At 30.0% G+C, this 13,988-nt stretch overlaps 1 protein-coding gene across 5 annotated transcripts in view; it reads left to right on the forward strand.

The window, feature by feature from the left end:
* The window catches only part of LOC142242914 (uncharacterized), a 56,795-nt gene that overhangs the window by 13,161 nt on the left and 29,646 nt on the right, over positions 1-13,988 (forward strand). For all 5 annotated transcript variants that reach the window (XM_075314406.1, XM_075314399.1, XM_075314414.1 and 2 more), the window contains exon 3: positions 11,446-11,466. In XM_075314406.1, the coding sequence (XP_075170521.1) occupies positions 11,446-11,466 (21 nt within the window). The remainder of the gene's footprint in view (positions 1-11,445; positions 11,467-13,988) is intronic.

Consider the following 13,988-nt stretch of genomic DNA (forward strand, 5'->3'; position numbering starts at 1 on the left):
CAAAAGGAAGGGGAAAGGTAGCAGATATTTTCAAGCTCATAAAACTGTCAAAGTTCGCAAAGAAATATCTGGTTTGACAAGCCATCTGTACCTGTGGCTTGAAAAGCAGCATTTTCATAGCTTCCGGGACTGTCAACCAAGAAATTTACGTGAAAGAGTGTTTGAATAAACGTCTGCTGCCTTTCCTGAAGAAACACGGTTGTTCCGTACTGTTTTGGCCGGATTTGGCATCTTGCCATTACGGTAAAAAGGCCATGGAGTGGTACGCCGCCAACAACGTGCAGGTGGTTCCCCTCCCAACACGCCAGAGCTCCGCCCAATTGAGAAATACTGGGCTATTGTCAAGCGGAACCTAAATAAGACCAAAAAAACTGCTAAGGACGAGCAGCAGTTCAAGGCAAACTGGCTTTCTGCGGCGAAGAAGGTGGGCAAGGTGGCTGTACAAAATCTGATGGCAGGTGTCAAGCGTGAGGCCCGCCAATTCGGATTTGGAAAAGCGAAAGCCTAACTGAATATTTTTCCTGAATTTTATACTAATTGAACTTGAAAAATAAATTTAATTTGATTTTTTAAATAAACGATTTCACCGATTTACACGCGTTTTTCCTTGACCAAATTTTGACCGTATTACCTTTATATCGACTCACGGACCCACCCTGAGCATTATTGCCAAAGACTCCATGTGTCTATCTCGTCTCCTTCTGGGTGTTACAAACATATGTACCCTGTTCCACAGTGTGGCGCAGGGTATAAAAATAAGGAAACTTCGCAAAAGTTTATTTATGATTTATCGCTCGATATATATTTATTAGAAGTTTAGGAAAGTTAGAGTCATTTTTACAACTTTTCGACTAAGCAGTCGCGATTTTTCAAGGAACGCTTTGGTATTTTGACCATTTTTGCCGAAATCAGAAAAACATATATATGGGAGCTATATCTAAATCTGAACCGATTTCAACCAAATTTGGCACGCATAGCTACAATGCTAATTCTACTCCCTGTGCAACCGGATCGGATGAATTTTGCTCCTCCAAGAGGCTCCGGAGGTCAAATCTGGGGATCGGTTTATATGGGGGATATATAAAATTATGGACCTATATGGACCAATTTTTGCTTGGTTGTTAGAGACCATATACTGACACCACGTACCAAATTTCAACTGGCTCGGATGAATTTTGCTCCTCCAAGAGGCTCCGGAGGTCAAATCTGGGGATCGGTTTATATGGGGGCTATATACAATTATGGACCAACGTAGACCAATTTTTGCATACTTGTTAGAGACCATATACTTACACCATGTGCCAAATTTCAACCGGATAGGATGAAATTTGTTTCTCTTAGAGGCTCCGCAAGCCAAATCGGAGGACCGGTTTATATGTGGGCTATATATAATTATGGACCTATATGGAAAAATTTTTGCTTGGTTGTTAGAGACCATATACTATCACCACGTACCAAATTTCAACTGGCTCGGATGAATTTTGCTCCTCTAAGAGGCTCCGGAGGTCAAATCTGGGGATTGGTTTATGTTATATAATTATGGACCTATATGGACCAATTTTTGCTTGGTTGTTAGAGACCATATACTGACACCACGTACCAAATTTCAACTGGCTCGGATGAATTTTGCTCCTCTAAGAGACTCCGGAGGTCAAATCTGGGGATCGGTTTATATGGGGGCTATATATAATTATGGACCGATATGGACCAATTTTTGCATGGTTGTTATAGACCACATACTAACACCACATACCAAATTTCAAGCGGATCGGATGAAATTTGCTCCTCCAAGAGGCTCCGTAGGTCAAATCAGGGGATCAGTTTATATGGGGGCTATATATAATTATGGACCGATTTGGACCAATTTTTGCATGGTGGCTATAAACCATATTAATACTAACAACAGATACCAAATTTCAACCGGATACCATCCGACCTACATCAATAACAACTATCTATGCCAAGTTTCAAGTCGATAGCTTGTTTCGTTCGGAAATTATCGTGATTTTAACAGATGGACGGACGGACGGACGGACATGCTCAAATCGACTCAGAATTTCAACACGACCCAGAACATATATACCTTATGGGGTCTTAGAGCAATATTTCGATGTGTTACAAACGGAATGACAAAGTTAATATACCCCCCATCCTATGGTGGATGGTATATAAATGTTTGCGTGTTCAAGGACTAAATGGAAATGTCTATATAGAAGGAGTTCAAGGAGGTACAATTTATTAATATGGAAACCCGAATTTATTTTAAATCAATAAAATTAAAATTAAATAATTGCATAGTAATGAACAAGGGTTAAAAAGCAAATCTAACAAGGATTAAATTTTAACAAGTAAGGAAAGTCTAAAGCCGGGCGGAGCCGACTATATTATACCCTGCACCACTTTGTAAATCCATATTTTCGATACCATATCAAATCCGTCAAATATGTTGGCAACTTAGAAATATAGGAAATTTTAAGTCATTCTTACAAGTTTTCGACTTAGCAGTGGCGATTTTACAAGGAAAATTTTGGTATATTGACCATTTTTGCCGAAATAAGAAAAACATATATATGACAGCTATATCTAAATCTGAACCGATTTCAACCAAATTTGGCATGTATAGTTACAATATTAATTCTACTCACTGTGCATAATTTCAAGTAAATCGGATTACAACGTTGACCTCTGTGGTCATATGAGTGAAAATTGGGGGAAAGATATATGGGAGCTATATATAAATCTGAACCGATTTCAACCAAATTTGGTGTGCGCAGGCACAATATTAATTCTACTCCCTGTGCAAAATTTAAAGTAAATTCGGGCAAAACTACGGCTTCTGGAGCCATATAAGTCCATATCGGGCGAAAGATATATATGAGAGCTATATCTAAATCTGAACCGATTTCAACAAAATTCGGCACACTTTACGAGACTATAAATTGCACTCCTTGTGCAAAAAATTAAAGTAAATCAGGCTGAAATTCTAGCTTCTGGGGCCATATTAGTAGATATCGGGCGAAAGATATATATGGGAGCTATATCTAAAACTGAACCGATTTCTTCCAAAATCAATAGGGTTCTATTCTGACCCAAAATACATACTTGTGCCAAAGTCGATAGGACTAAAATTGTGACGTAGACTTTGATGACAAAAATGTGTTCACAGACAGACGGACATGGCTAGATCGACTAAGGGGCCAGCCCTGAGCAATATTGCCAAAGGCACCATCGTCTCGTCTATCTCGCCTCGTTCTGGGTGTTGCAAACATATGCACTAACTTATATTTAATTCCCTGTTACACAATGTGGCGCAGGGTTTAAAAATCACAACAATGTCGTATTTTCTCCAACACCTCTTAAATAATTTAAATACCCTTAAATTTAGCAGAGTAAAATAGTTTCATTCATTCTTGTGTTGGGTTCCACCATTTATTTAGTCAGCTCTCTGCCTACAACTACGAGTATGATCCAAATATTCGTAAAAATGAACATCATCCCAAAGCCAAAGTGCTACTAAATATAATCATTGTATGAATGTTTGCGAAAATTTTGTTGACACTAACATATCAGACACAATGACTGGCATAAAACCAAATGATATGGCTCAACATATTTACGGTCTTAAACTTTATATCATAACCATCATATAAATCAAATAAAAATATGAACATATCCTGTGTTTCCTCGATATGAGTTCTTAAAATTTCCCATGTTCTCATTTCCTATGAATGAATAACAGACAAGAGTTTATGAAAACGTCATTGTTATGTCAACATTATCCACATATGGCAACATTGTTATCATCAGCACAAAAGGAAACCATGACATAGTCCCACCACTTGTTTGAGTTTAGCGAAAGCCATCCGAATGTGAAGGGATTTTACAAAGCGTAATGGATTGCTAAAGGAATCACCACAAAAGCTGAGAAAGTATTTATATTTTTAAAATCCCAAAAGCTGTGACCCTAAATGGCAAACAAGCTTTCACAATGTCTTTGAAAAAAAAATGTAGAGAAAATAACAAAAACCATGACTATTACCACACGGGACATCAAAACTCATAATAATTTCTTGTCACTGTGAGAATGTGGTTACGGATTGATCCCAATACTCAAGAAAGTTGTCTTGAAAGCATATTTCTTGTCGTGCGACCATTTATTTTGGACAAGGACATTTCGTATATTTTGTAGTAGTATTGGTGTGGGCTCCATCGTGTCGTACAAACACATTCCGATGTACCCTTCTTACGTCAAAAATTACGTAAATTTCTTTATTGCCAAAATATGTCATAGCCTAACCATATAATTCATGGGGTATCATCCTTCCATACAAACTGTGTAAAATCGTTCTCATGCGTGTGTCGCAAAACTGTGTGTGTGTGTATTTGTGTGTTCGAGTTATATCCAGGGATGGAAAATACAATTTTTAAGAAAGTACAAAAAAATATTTTTTTTTGAGCGAAAGAATACTTTTCACTAAATTTCAAAACAAATTCCATTGGAAGATTATTGTCACGAGTTCCATTAGACTGAATTTTAAGAAAAATAATAACGAATTTTGAAGAAAATAAAATTTTGTTTGTCAACTCCTCAATTTTAAATATATATATTTTTTGTTTTATATCTGCTTACAAAGACTACCGTAGTATTGTTATCACGGTTGCCATAGTTGTACTTCATGGTTCTTCATACATTTTCTGTAGATAAATAAAAATAAAATTTTGACAAAATTTTCTATAGAAATAAAATGTTGACAAAATTTTCTATAGAAATAAAAATTTTACATAATTTTCTATAGAAATACAAGTTTGACAAAATATTCTATAAAAAAAATCTTTTGACAAATGTTTTTATAGAAATAAAATTTTGACAAAATTTTCTATAGAAATACATTTTTTTACAAAACTTTCTATAGAAATAAAATTTTGACAAAATTTTCTATAGAAATAAAATTGCGACAAAATTGTTTGTAGAAATAAAATTTTGATAAAATGTTCTATACAGAAATAAAATTTTGACAAAATTTCTATAGAAATAAAATTTTGACAAAATTGTCTATAGAAATAAAATTTTGACAAAAGTTTCTATAGAAATAAAATTTTGACAAAATTTTCTATAGAAATAATATTTTGACAAAATTTTCTATAGAAATAAAGTTTTGACAAAATTTTTTTGTAGAAATAAAATTTTGACAAATTTTTTATAGAAATAAAATTTTGACGAAATTTTCTATAGAAATAAAATTTTAACAAAATTTTCTATAGAAATAAAAGTTTGACAAATTATTCTATAAAAAAATTTTTTTAAAAATTTTTTTATAGAAATAAAATTTTGACAAAATTTTCTACAGAAATAAAATTTTTTACAAAACTTTCTATAGAAATAAAATTTTGACAAAATTTTCTATAGAAATAAAATTTCGACAAAATTTTTTGTAGAAATAAAATTTTGACAAAATGTTCTCTACAGAAATAAAATTTTAACAAAATGTTCTCTACAGAAATAAAATTTTGACAAAATTGTCTATAGAAATAAAATTTTGACAAAATTTTCTATAGAAATAAAGTTTTGACAAAAATTTTTTTTTGTAGAAATAAAATTTTGACAAATTTTTTATAGAAATAAAATTTTGACGAAATTTTCTAAACAAAATTTTAACAAAATTTTCTATAGAAATAAAAATTTGACAAATTATTCTATAAAAAAATCTTTTGAAAAAATTTTTTATAGAAATAAAATTTTGACAAAATTTTCTATAGAAATAAAATTTTGACAAAATTTTTTGTAGAAATAAAATTTCGACAAAATTTTTTGTAGAAATAAAATTTTGACAAAATTTTCTATATAGAAAAAAAATGTTGACAAAATTTTCTATATAGAAAAAAAATTTTGACAAAATTTTCTATAGAAATAAAATTTTGAAAAAATTTTTTTGTAGAAATAAAATTTTGACAACATGTTCTATACAGAAATAAAATGTTGACACCATTTTTTATAGAAATAAAAAAAATTTTCTTTAGAAATAAAATTTTGACAAAATTTTCTATAGATATAAAATGTTGACATAATATCCACGGGAAATGGATCAAACACAGGACTGGTACAGGACTGGTACAGGACTAGTCCCTAGTGTGCATGGACCAGTTCTCGTCAAGACTTATGGAAGGGACCGGTCACTTTAACATGGGTTTGTCATTGACGGGGTAAATTTACACTTTAGGAAACGCCTTGGACTCGTTCCTAAGGACATATCCTGGGTCATTTTAGTAGAAACACTCCATAGACAGGTCCTCATGAATCAGTCTCGGACAATCTCTTAGAAATCTGTTTCAATTTGGTTATCCGAATCACACCAGAAATGAAAAACTTTTGAAGAATGTTGAACAATAGGTTATTCTGGTAATTCTACTTCACTAAACGTGTTGATCCAATAAGATGTTTATATTAAGCGAGTATGGAAATCATTAAGTTATCACTATTTAAAAACTGCGACAAACTGGATCATCGGTACCAGTCCTGTGATAGGTCAGTCAGTGGCAAATTTGCACCAATTTCCCGTAGGGTTTCTATAGATATAAAATATTGGCAAAATTTTCTATATAGAAATAAAATTTTGACAAAATTTTCTATAGAAATAAAATTTTGACAAAATTTTCTATAGAAATAAAATGTTGACCAAATTTTCTATAGAAATAAAATTTTGACAAAATTGTCTATAGAAATAAAATTTTGACAAACTTTTATATAGCAAAAAAATTGTGTCATAATTTTCTATAGAAATAATATTTTGACATTTATTTTTTAGAAATAAACTTTGACAAAATTTTCTATATAGAAATAAAATTTTGACAAAATTTTCTATAGAAATAAAATTTTGACAAAATTTCTATAGAAATACAATTGTGACAAAATTGACAAACTTTAATATAGCAAAAAAATTGTGTCATAATTTTCTATAGAAATAAAATTTTGACAAAATATTCTATAGAAATAATATTTTGACATTTATTTTTTAGAAATAAATTTTGACAAAATTTTCTATATAGAAATAAAATTTTGACAAAATTTTCTATAGAAATAAAATTTTGACAAAATTTTCTATAGAAATAAAATTTTGACAAAATTTCTATAGAAATACAATTGTGACAAAATTTTCCTACAGAAAAAAAATTTTGACAAAATATTCTATAGAAATAAAATTTTGACAAAAGCTTCTATAGAAATAAAATTTTTACAAAATTTTCTATAGAAATAAAATTTTGACAAAATTTTCTATAGAAAAAAATTTGACAAAACTTTTTATAAAAATAAAATTTTGACAAAATTTTCTATATAAAAATAAAATTTTGACAACATTTTTTATAGAAATAAAATTTTGACAAACTTTTCTATAGAAATAAAATTTTGACAAAATTTTCTATAGAAATAACATTTTGACAAAAGTTTCTATAGAAATAAAATTTTTTACAAAATTTTCTATATAGAAATAAAATGTTGACAAAATTTTCTATAGAAATAAAATTGTGACAAAATTTTCTATAGAAATAAAATTTCGACAAAATTTTTTGTAGAAATAATATTTGGACAAAATGTTCTGTACAGAAATAAAATTTTGACAAAACTTTCTATAGAAATAAAATTTTAACAAAATTTTCTATAGTTATAAAATTTCCCTACCGGAAATGGATCAAACACAGGACTGGTACAGGACTAGTCCCTAGTGTGCATGGACCAGTTCTGGTCAAGACGTATGGAAGGGACCGGTCACTTTAACATGGGTTTGTCATTGACGGGGTAAATTTACACTTTAGGACACGCCTTGGACTCGTTCCTAAGGACACGTCCTGGGTCATTTTAGTAATAGCACTCCATAGACAGGTCCCCATGAACCAGTCTTGGACAAACTCTTAGAAATCTGTTTCAATTTGGTTATCCGAATCACACCAGAAATGAAAAACTTTTGAAAAATATTGAACAATAGGTTATTTAGGTAATTCTACTTCACTAAATGTGTAGATCCAATAAGATTTTTATATTAAGCGAGTATGGAAATCATTAAATTCCCAGCAAAAAAAGAGCTTCCAAAAAAGTAGTTTGGATCCCCAATCTGTGTTCCGGAAGCAGCGCAAACTTGGATCATCTCCAATGAATTTTACATGGACTTGTCATAGGACGGAAGTACTCCCTTTTTGGATCATTTGTATTGCTTTAGAAGTTGTGCCCTGGAAGTTAATTTGAATGAAGAAATTTAAAAAGCGAAAAAAATTTTTTTTCAACCAGTTTCACATTTTTATCCATATGTTTTATGACACAATTATTTTCCTATTATCTAATTTTTACAGTTTGAAAAACTTTTTCGCTCCGACCAGGTATTGAACCTGGGTTTGCTGGCACCATAACAGAACGCCTTAGCACACTCAGCCATAAACGCCATTGAACATAAAGCGTCAAAAGGTCAATTCAAATGTTTGTGATATGATCGTAATACGACACCAAGGAAAAACATTCTAATTGCTTCTCGAGATGTTCTTTATTAGTATGAACGAAAAAATAAGAAACGCTGGTTCAAATCTCATTAGCGGCAATTTTTTTTATCAAATATTTTTCTAAAAAATTATTTTTTTTATGTCATGCATCATTTTTTATTTTCGGCATATATTTTCGTAAAAATATATTTTTCCATTAAAAATCAACAAAAAATTAACAATTCTCGTAAACCTTTTCCAAAGAACTTCCATGGAAGCGAAAAAGTCGAACGGCACAGGTTCAAATCCCAGCGGGGATGGAATTTATTTATTTTTTTTTTTTTACCTTTTTTTATTAATTTCTTTTTTTTTAGTTTTTTTATTAGTTTTCTATTTTTTTTTTGTTTTTTGTAAAATTTAATTGTACAAAATTTAAAATAGCCTGATTGCGTTCTTTGTAATACTTGTCCACAATGACTGCATAGGAAGTAGAAAAAAATCATTGGGGGATCCCAAGATGCGCTTTAGAAGAAATGTTTTTGCACTTGTCCAAAAGGACTGCATCAGAAGTGGAAAAAAGTTATTGGGGGATCCCACGATGCGCTTTAGAAGAAATGTTTGTGGACTTGTCCAAAAGGACTGCATCGGAAGTTGAAAAACTCGATGGGGGATTCTGGGCTGGGCTTTAAAAGAAATGTTTGTGGAACAACTTCCAATTTTTTTGATGGGTTATCACTATTTAAAAACTGCGACAAACTGTATCATCGGTACCACCCAGCAAAAAAAGCGTCGCCAAAAAAGTAATGAAAATGTTCTTTTTGGATCCGGAAGTGGTGCAAAACTGACGCAGAAGCGATGAATTTAACATGGGCTTGTCATAGGACGGAGGTCCTCCATTTCAACAGCCGGTGCATTGAATTTACATCACTTCTTTAGATGTGATCCGAATTCAATGTTTTGGATGTAAATTAAAAAATTCTGTGATATTTTGTCAAATAAATAATTTTTATAATTTTTTATAATTTTTATTGGATTCTAACGCTTGTCTGAAACGTTTAACCTCAAATATTTTAAAAAATTCACAATTTTTTCAGATTGGATTTAGCATTTTTTTCGACAAAATTTAAATAATTTGTACCTTTTTATGAATTCTTAAACTGTTTTTAACCAATTTGAAACATAAAAAGTTAAAATTTCCCATTAAAAATATAAAAAACGCCTGTTTTAAAAAATTGAATAAAAAGAACTTCCTGTGTAGTTAAAATAAAGACCATCATTGGGAGTACATCTTCTGGAAGTGCTTTTAAAGTTGTGCCTTTGGAAGAACTTCCAAATTTTTTTGCTGGGCAGTTCTGTGATAGGTCAGTCAGTGGCAATTTGCACCAATTTCCCGTAGGGTTTTTACAGATATCAAATGTTGGCAAAATTTTCTATATAGAAATAAAATTTTGACAACATTCTTTATAGAAATAAAATTTTGACAAAAATTTTCTTAGAAATAAAATTTTGACAAAAATTTTTATAGAAATAAAATTTTGACAACATTTTTTATAGAAATAAAACTGTTAAAACTTTTTTATAAATGTTTGACAAACTATTTGATAGAAATAAAATTTTGACAAATTTTTTATAGAAATAAAATTTTGACAAAATTTTTTGTAGAAATAAAATTTTGACAAAATTTTTTATTGAAATAAAAGTTTCACAAAATATTCTATAAAAATAACAAATTTGACAAATTTTTCTATAGAAATGAAATTTTGACAATATTTTCTATAGAAATAAAATTTTGACAAAATTTTCTATAGATTTAAAATTTTGGCAAAATTTTCTATAGAAATAAAATGTTGACAAAAAATAAAAACATTTACAATGTTTTCCAAAAGAACCAATTTTGGCAAAATTTTTTGTGGAAATAAAATTTTGATAAAAATTTCTGAAGAAATAAATTATTTTTCTCTGAAGTTTCGACCGTGACTCTAATGGTTCGCATTATTTTAGTACACGATTGCTACACTTAATTATCTAGAAAGTGTTCCTGTAGAAGCGTGATATAGAAACACATGCTTTTTTCGACAAAACATTCTTGAAATTCAATAAAATCATGTTTTTGACTATGGCTTTTACAAAATCGATAAAGTCGTCTGTTTTGCCAAATTTGTAAAAGACTATTAGCAAATAAGTTTGTTAAAGACTTTCTCAAAATATTAAAAATGTCTACTCAAAAGGTACTAAATCATTCGCGGGGGTACTACGGTAGTGACCAGGGTGAAAAAGTATTAAAAAATTACTATTTTCCATCCCTGGCTATATCTCTTTGCTTCTTCTTCCACTTTCTCTCATCTAAAATTAAATCAGTGTCATCAACATTCATGCCAACATACTCTTGCATAGCCTTACTTAACTCACATCTATATCTACTACATACATACAAACCGCTTACGTATATTCTCATGCTCCAGACATCATCCATTTACATGGTTATATTCAAATTTCTGTACATATATATCTAATGCTCATATTCGTATTTGTTCTACTACTAAAAATAAATCCCTCTTCGTCTGTCTACCTCAATATGTATGTGTCTGTGTGTCGTTTGTTTATATTCTCTTTTATTTGTTGTTGTTGTTTTTTTTTGTCTTTTGTTATATTCCTCTTGACTGGAATATGTGTTTTCTTTTTTTTGTATTTTCTCTTTTTCGTCTCCATAACTGTTTTTATCTTTCTTGATCTCTTTTTTTTTCTTCTTCTTGCTCATCTTGGTTGTGTAATAATCATTAACAATAATGATAATACTGTTAACTATATGTAACAACATTTAATAACAACAACTATAAAAATTATATGGTAAAATTATATATGAAACAAAAACAAAAATCTCTTGCTCTCTCTATATATATATATATCTATCTCTCTCAATGTCACAATAAAAACCACACACCGAACAAACAACTACAACAACATAAATAACTTCTTTTCAAGTTTGCATACTGCACGGATACTGTAAGTTATGATTTGATTCTAATGTGCGTATCTATTATATATGTGTGTGTATATGAGTTCAATTTGAGTTTTCAATTATCACAAAATTGTTTTTATTTTTGGGTTTTGTTTTTTCCGTTAACAATTATATTCTAGCTCTCTCTCTCGCTCTCTCTGCCTCGTTCTCTATAGTAATCACATGAAATGTTTGTAGACACTTACACAGTATATTGTGTGATATATATTAAGGAGAGAGTGTATGTATGTATGTATATGTTTTACTAACAATACATGTGTAGGAAGTATTTGCAAATAAGCCGGAAATGAAACCACATACATACATATTTAATATACTCTTAGTGAAGATGCTATAAAGGGATAATAAAAATAAAAAAAAAAAAAACAAATGAATTGGGTGCCCTATTGGCTAGATTAATATTTGTGAATGGAAAACAAACAAAAATATACGATGTACATATTTATAGTTTAGGAAATAGCTTTCAGCATAAGATATTTCATTGTTAAGGGATATACATTTCCGGTACTTAAAAAAATAACTGTTTATATAAACATTAATGCGTTTGATTAAATTGCCACATAGTATTTGAGTGTCGTCAAGCAGGGCAAATAATTATCACAAATCGAAAAATTATTATTAACCACAGTAATGCCTTATTATAATTTCCAAACACTTCTATATGCATATTAATGTTTGCTTTAATTCTGGAGTTTAATAATATATTTTATAAAACACAAAATAGGAGTGAAATAAAAACAATGTTGAAACAAGTCCTTTTTATTATTCGGGTATAGGTACCATAAAATAATTATAAACTTTCCACTAACAAATTACATTTGTTCTCATATTGTGATAATAAAACGAAAGGGCGATTTTTTTAAATAGCTATAGGAAAAAAAAACGAGAGTATGGCACAGTTGCCACTCGTACCATAAATAATCTACCAAAATTTTAAGAAAATTTTTACCAAAAATTTACCAAATTTAAAAAATCTTTTTTTTTTCTAACGCTTTCGATCAAAATTTTGTGGTCAGTGTGAATGGTTAGTCTATTCTTCGAATGAATAAATGAGACATTTTTTGGGTGTATATATCCCATGAATTGTAAATGAGTCGAATTTTAAATTTTTTTAACGATTGACATTGATAGTATGAAATAATACGAACAATTTTGTTAGAATTTTTTTTCGTTTTGTTTGTTATTGTTGGCTTCTCTTCAATCGTTATTGTTGTTGTTTTGATCTCAGCTTAAAGCCATGCATTGACTAAACTACAAGTGTAGCTTAACCAACAGAGGAAAAGTATGCTTGTCAAATTTATTTGGGCAAAGCCCTATAGACTGCAAGATGGTTGGATGTACAGCTGTTTCGGAATTACCACATTCCTCATCAGCATCCTCTACTAGCAGCAAAACTATCAACCAATTATCCAACCATCTTGCAGTCTATAGGGCTTTGCCCAAATAAATTTGACAAGCATACTTTTCCTCTGTTGGTTAAGCTACACTTGTAGTTTAGTCAATGCATGGCTTTAAGCTGAGATCAAAAAAACAACAATAACGATTGAAGAGAAGCCAACAATAACAAACAAAACGAATGAAGATAGAGGAAGCACGCTCAAAAACAAACCCAGCCAAATACATTCAAATCGATGATTTGAGTTTGGCAAAGGAAAAGAGATATGCTGGCAAATTTGTTTAGGCAGTAGCCGACTATCAAACCCTTTTTCGGGAGGTTCAAGTGTAGTTCACTTTGGGTTGAGTGAATTACCCGAATTTATTCTGATAATTGGTTGATAGTTTTGCTGCAAGTAGAGGATGCTGATGAGGAATGTGGTAATTACGAAACAGCTGTACATCCAACCATCTTGCAGTCTATAGGGCTTTGCCCAAATAAATTTGACAAGCATACTTTTCCTCTGTTGGTTAAGCTACACTTGTAGTTTAGTCAATGCATGGCTTTAAGCTGAGATCAAAAAAAAAAACAACAATAAGATTTTTTTTTAATATATTGAATTTATACAAAATTTGGTAAAAAATTTCATTTCTGTGGGAAATTATCTCAAAATATGGGATACATTTGAATAAAACCAAAACTCATAACAAACAACATCTGTTTTATTCCCATGACCTCGAGCTGAACTAAAAAAATTTAATTAAAACTTATTTCTATAGAAAATTTGACAACATTTTATTTCTATAGGAAATTTGGCAAATTTTCATTTCTATAGGAAATTTTGTCAAAATTTTACTTCTATAGGAAATTTTGTCAAAATTTTATTTCTATAGGAAAATATTGGCCAAATTTTAATTCTATAGGAAATTTTGTTAAAATTTTATTTATATAGAAAATTTTGTCAAAATTTTATTTCTATAAAAAATTTTGTCAAAATTTTATTCCTAGAAAAAATTTTGTCAAAAATGTATTTCTATAGAAAATGTTGTCAATTTTTTAAAGACAATTTTGACAACATTTTATTGTATAGAAAATTTTGTCAAAATTTTATTTCTATGGAAATTTTGTCAA

This window comes from Haematobia irritans, chromosome 1, assembly GCF_050003625.1.
Source record: "Haematobia irritans isolate KBUSLIRL chromosome 1, ASM5000362v1, whole genome shotgun sequence".
NCBI lineage: Eukaryota > Metazoa > Arthropoda > Insecta > Diptera > Muscidae > Haematobia > Haematobia irritans.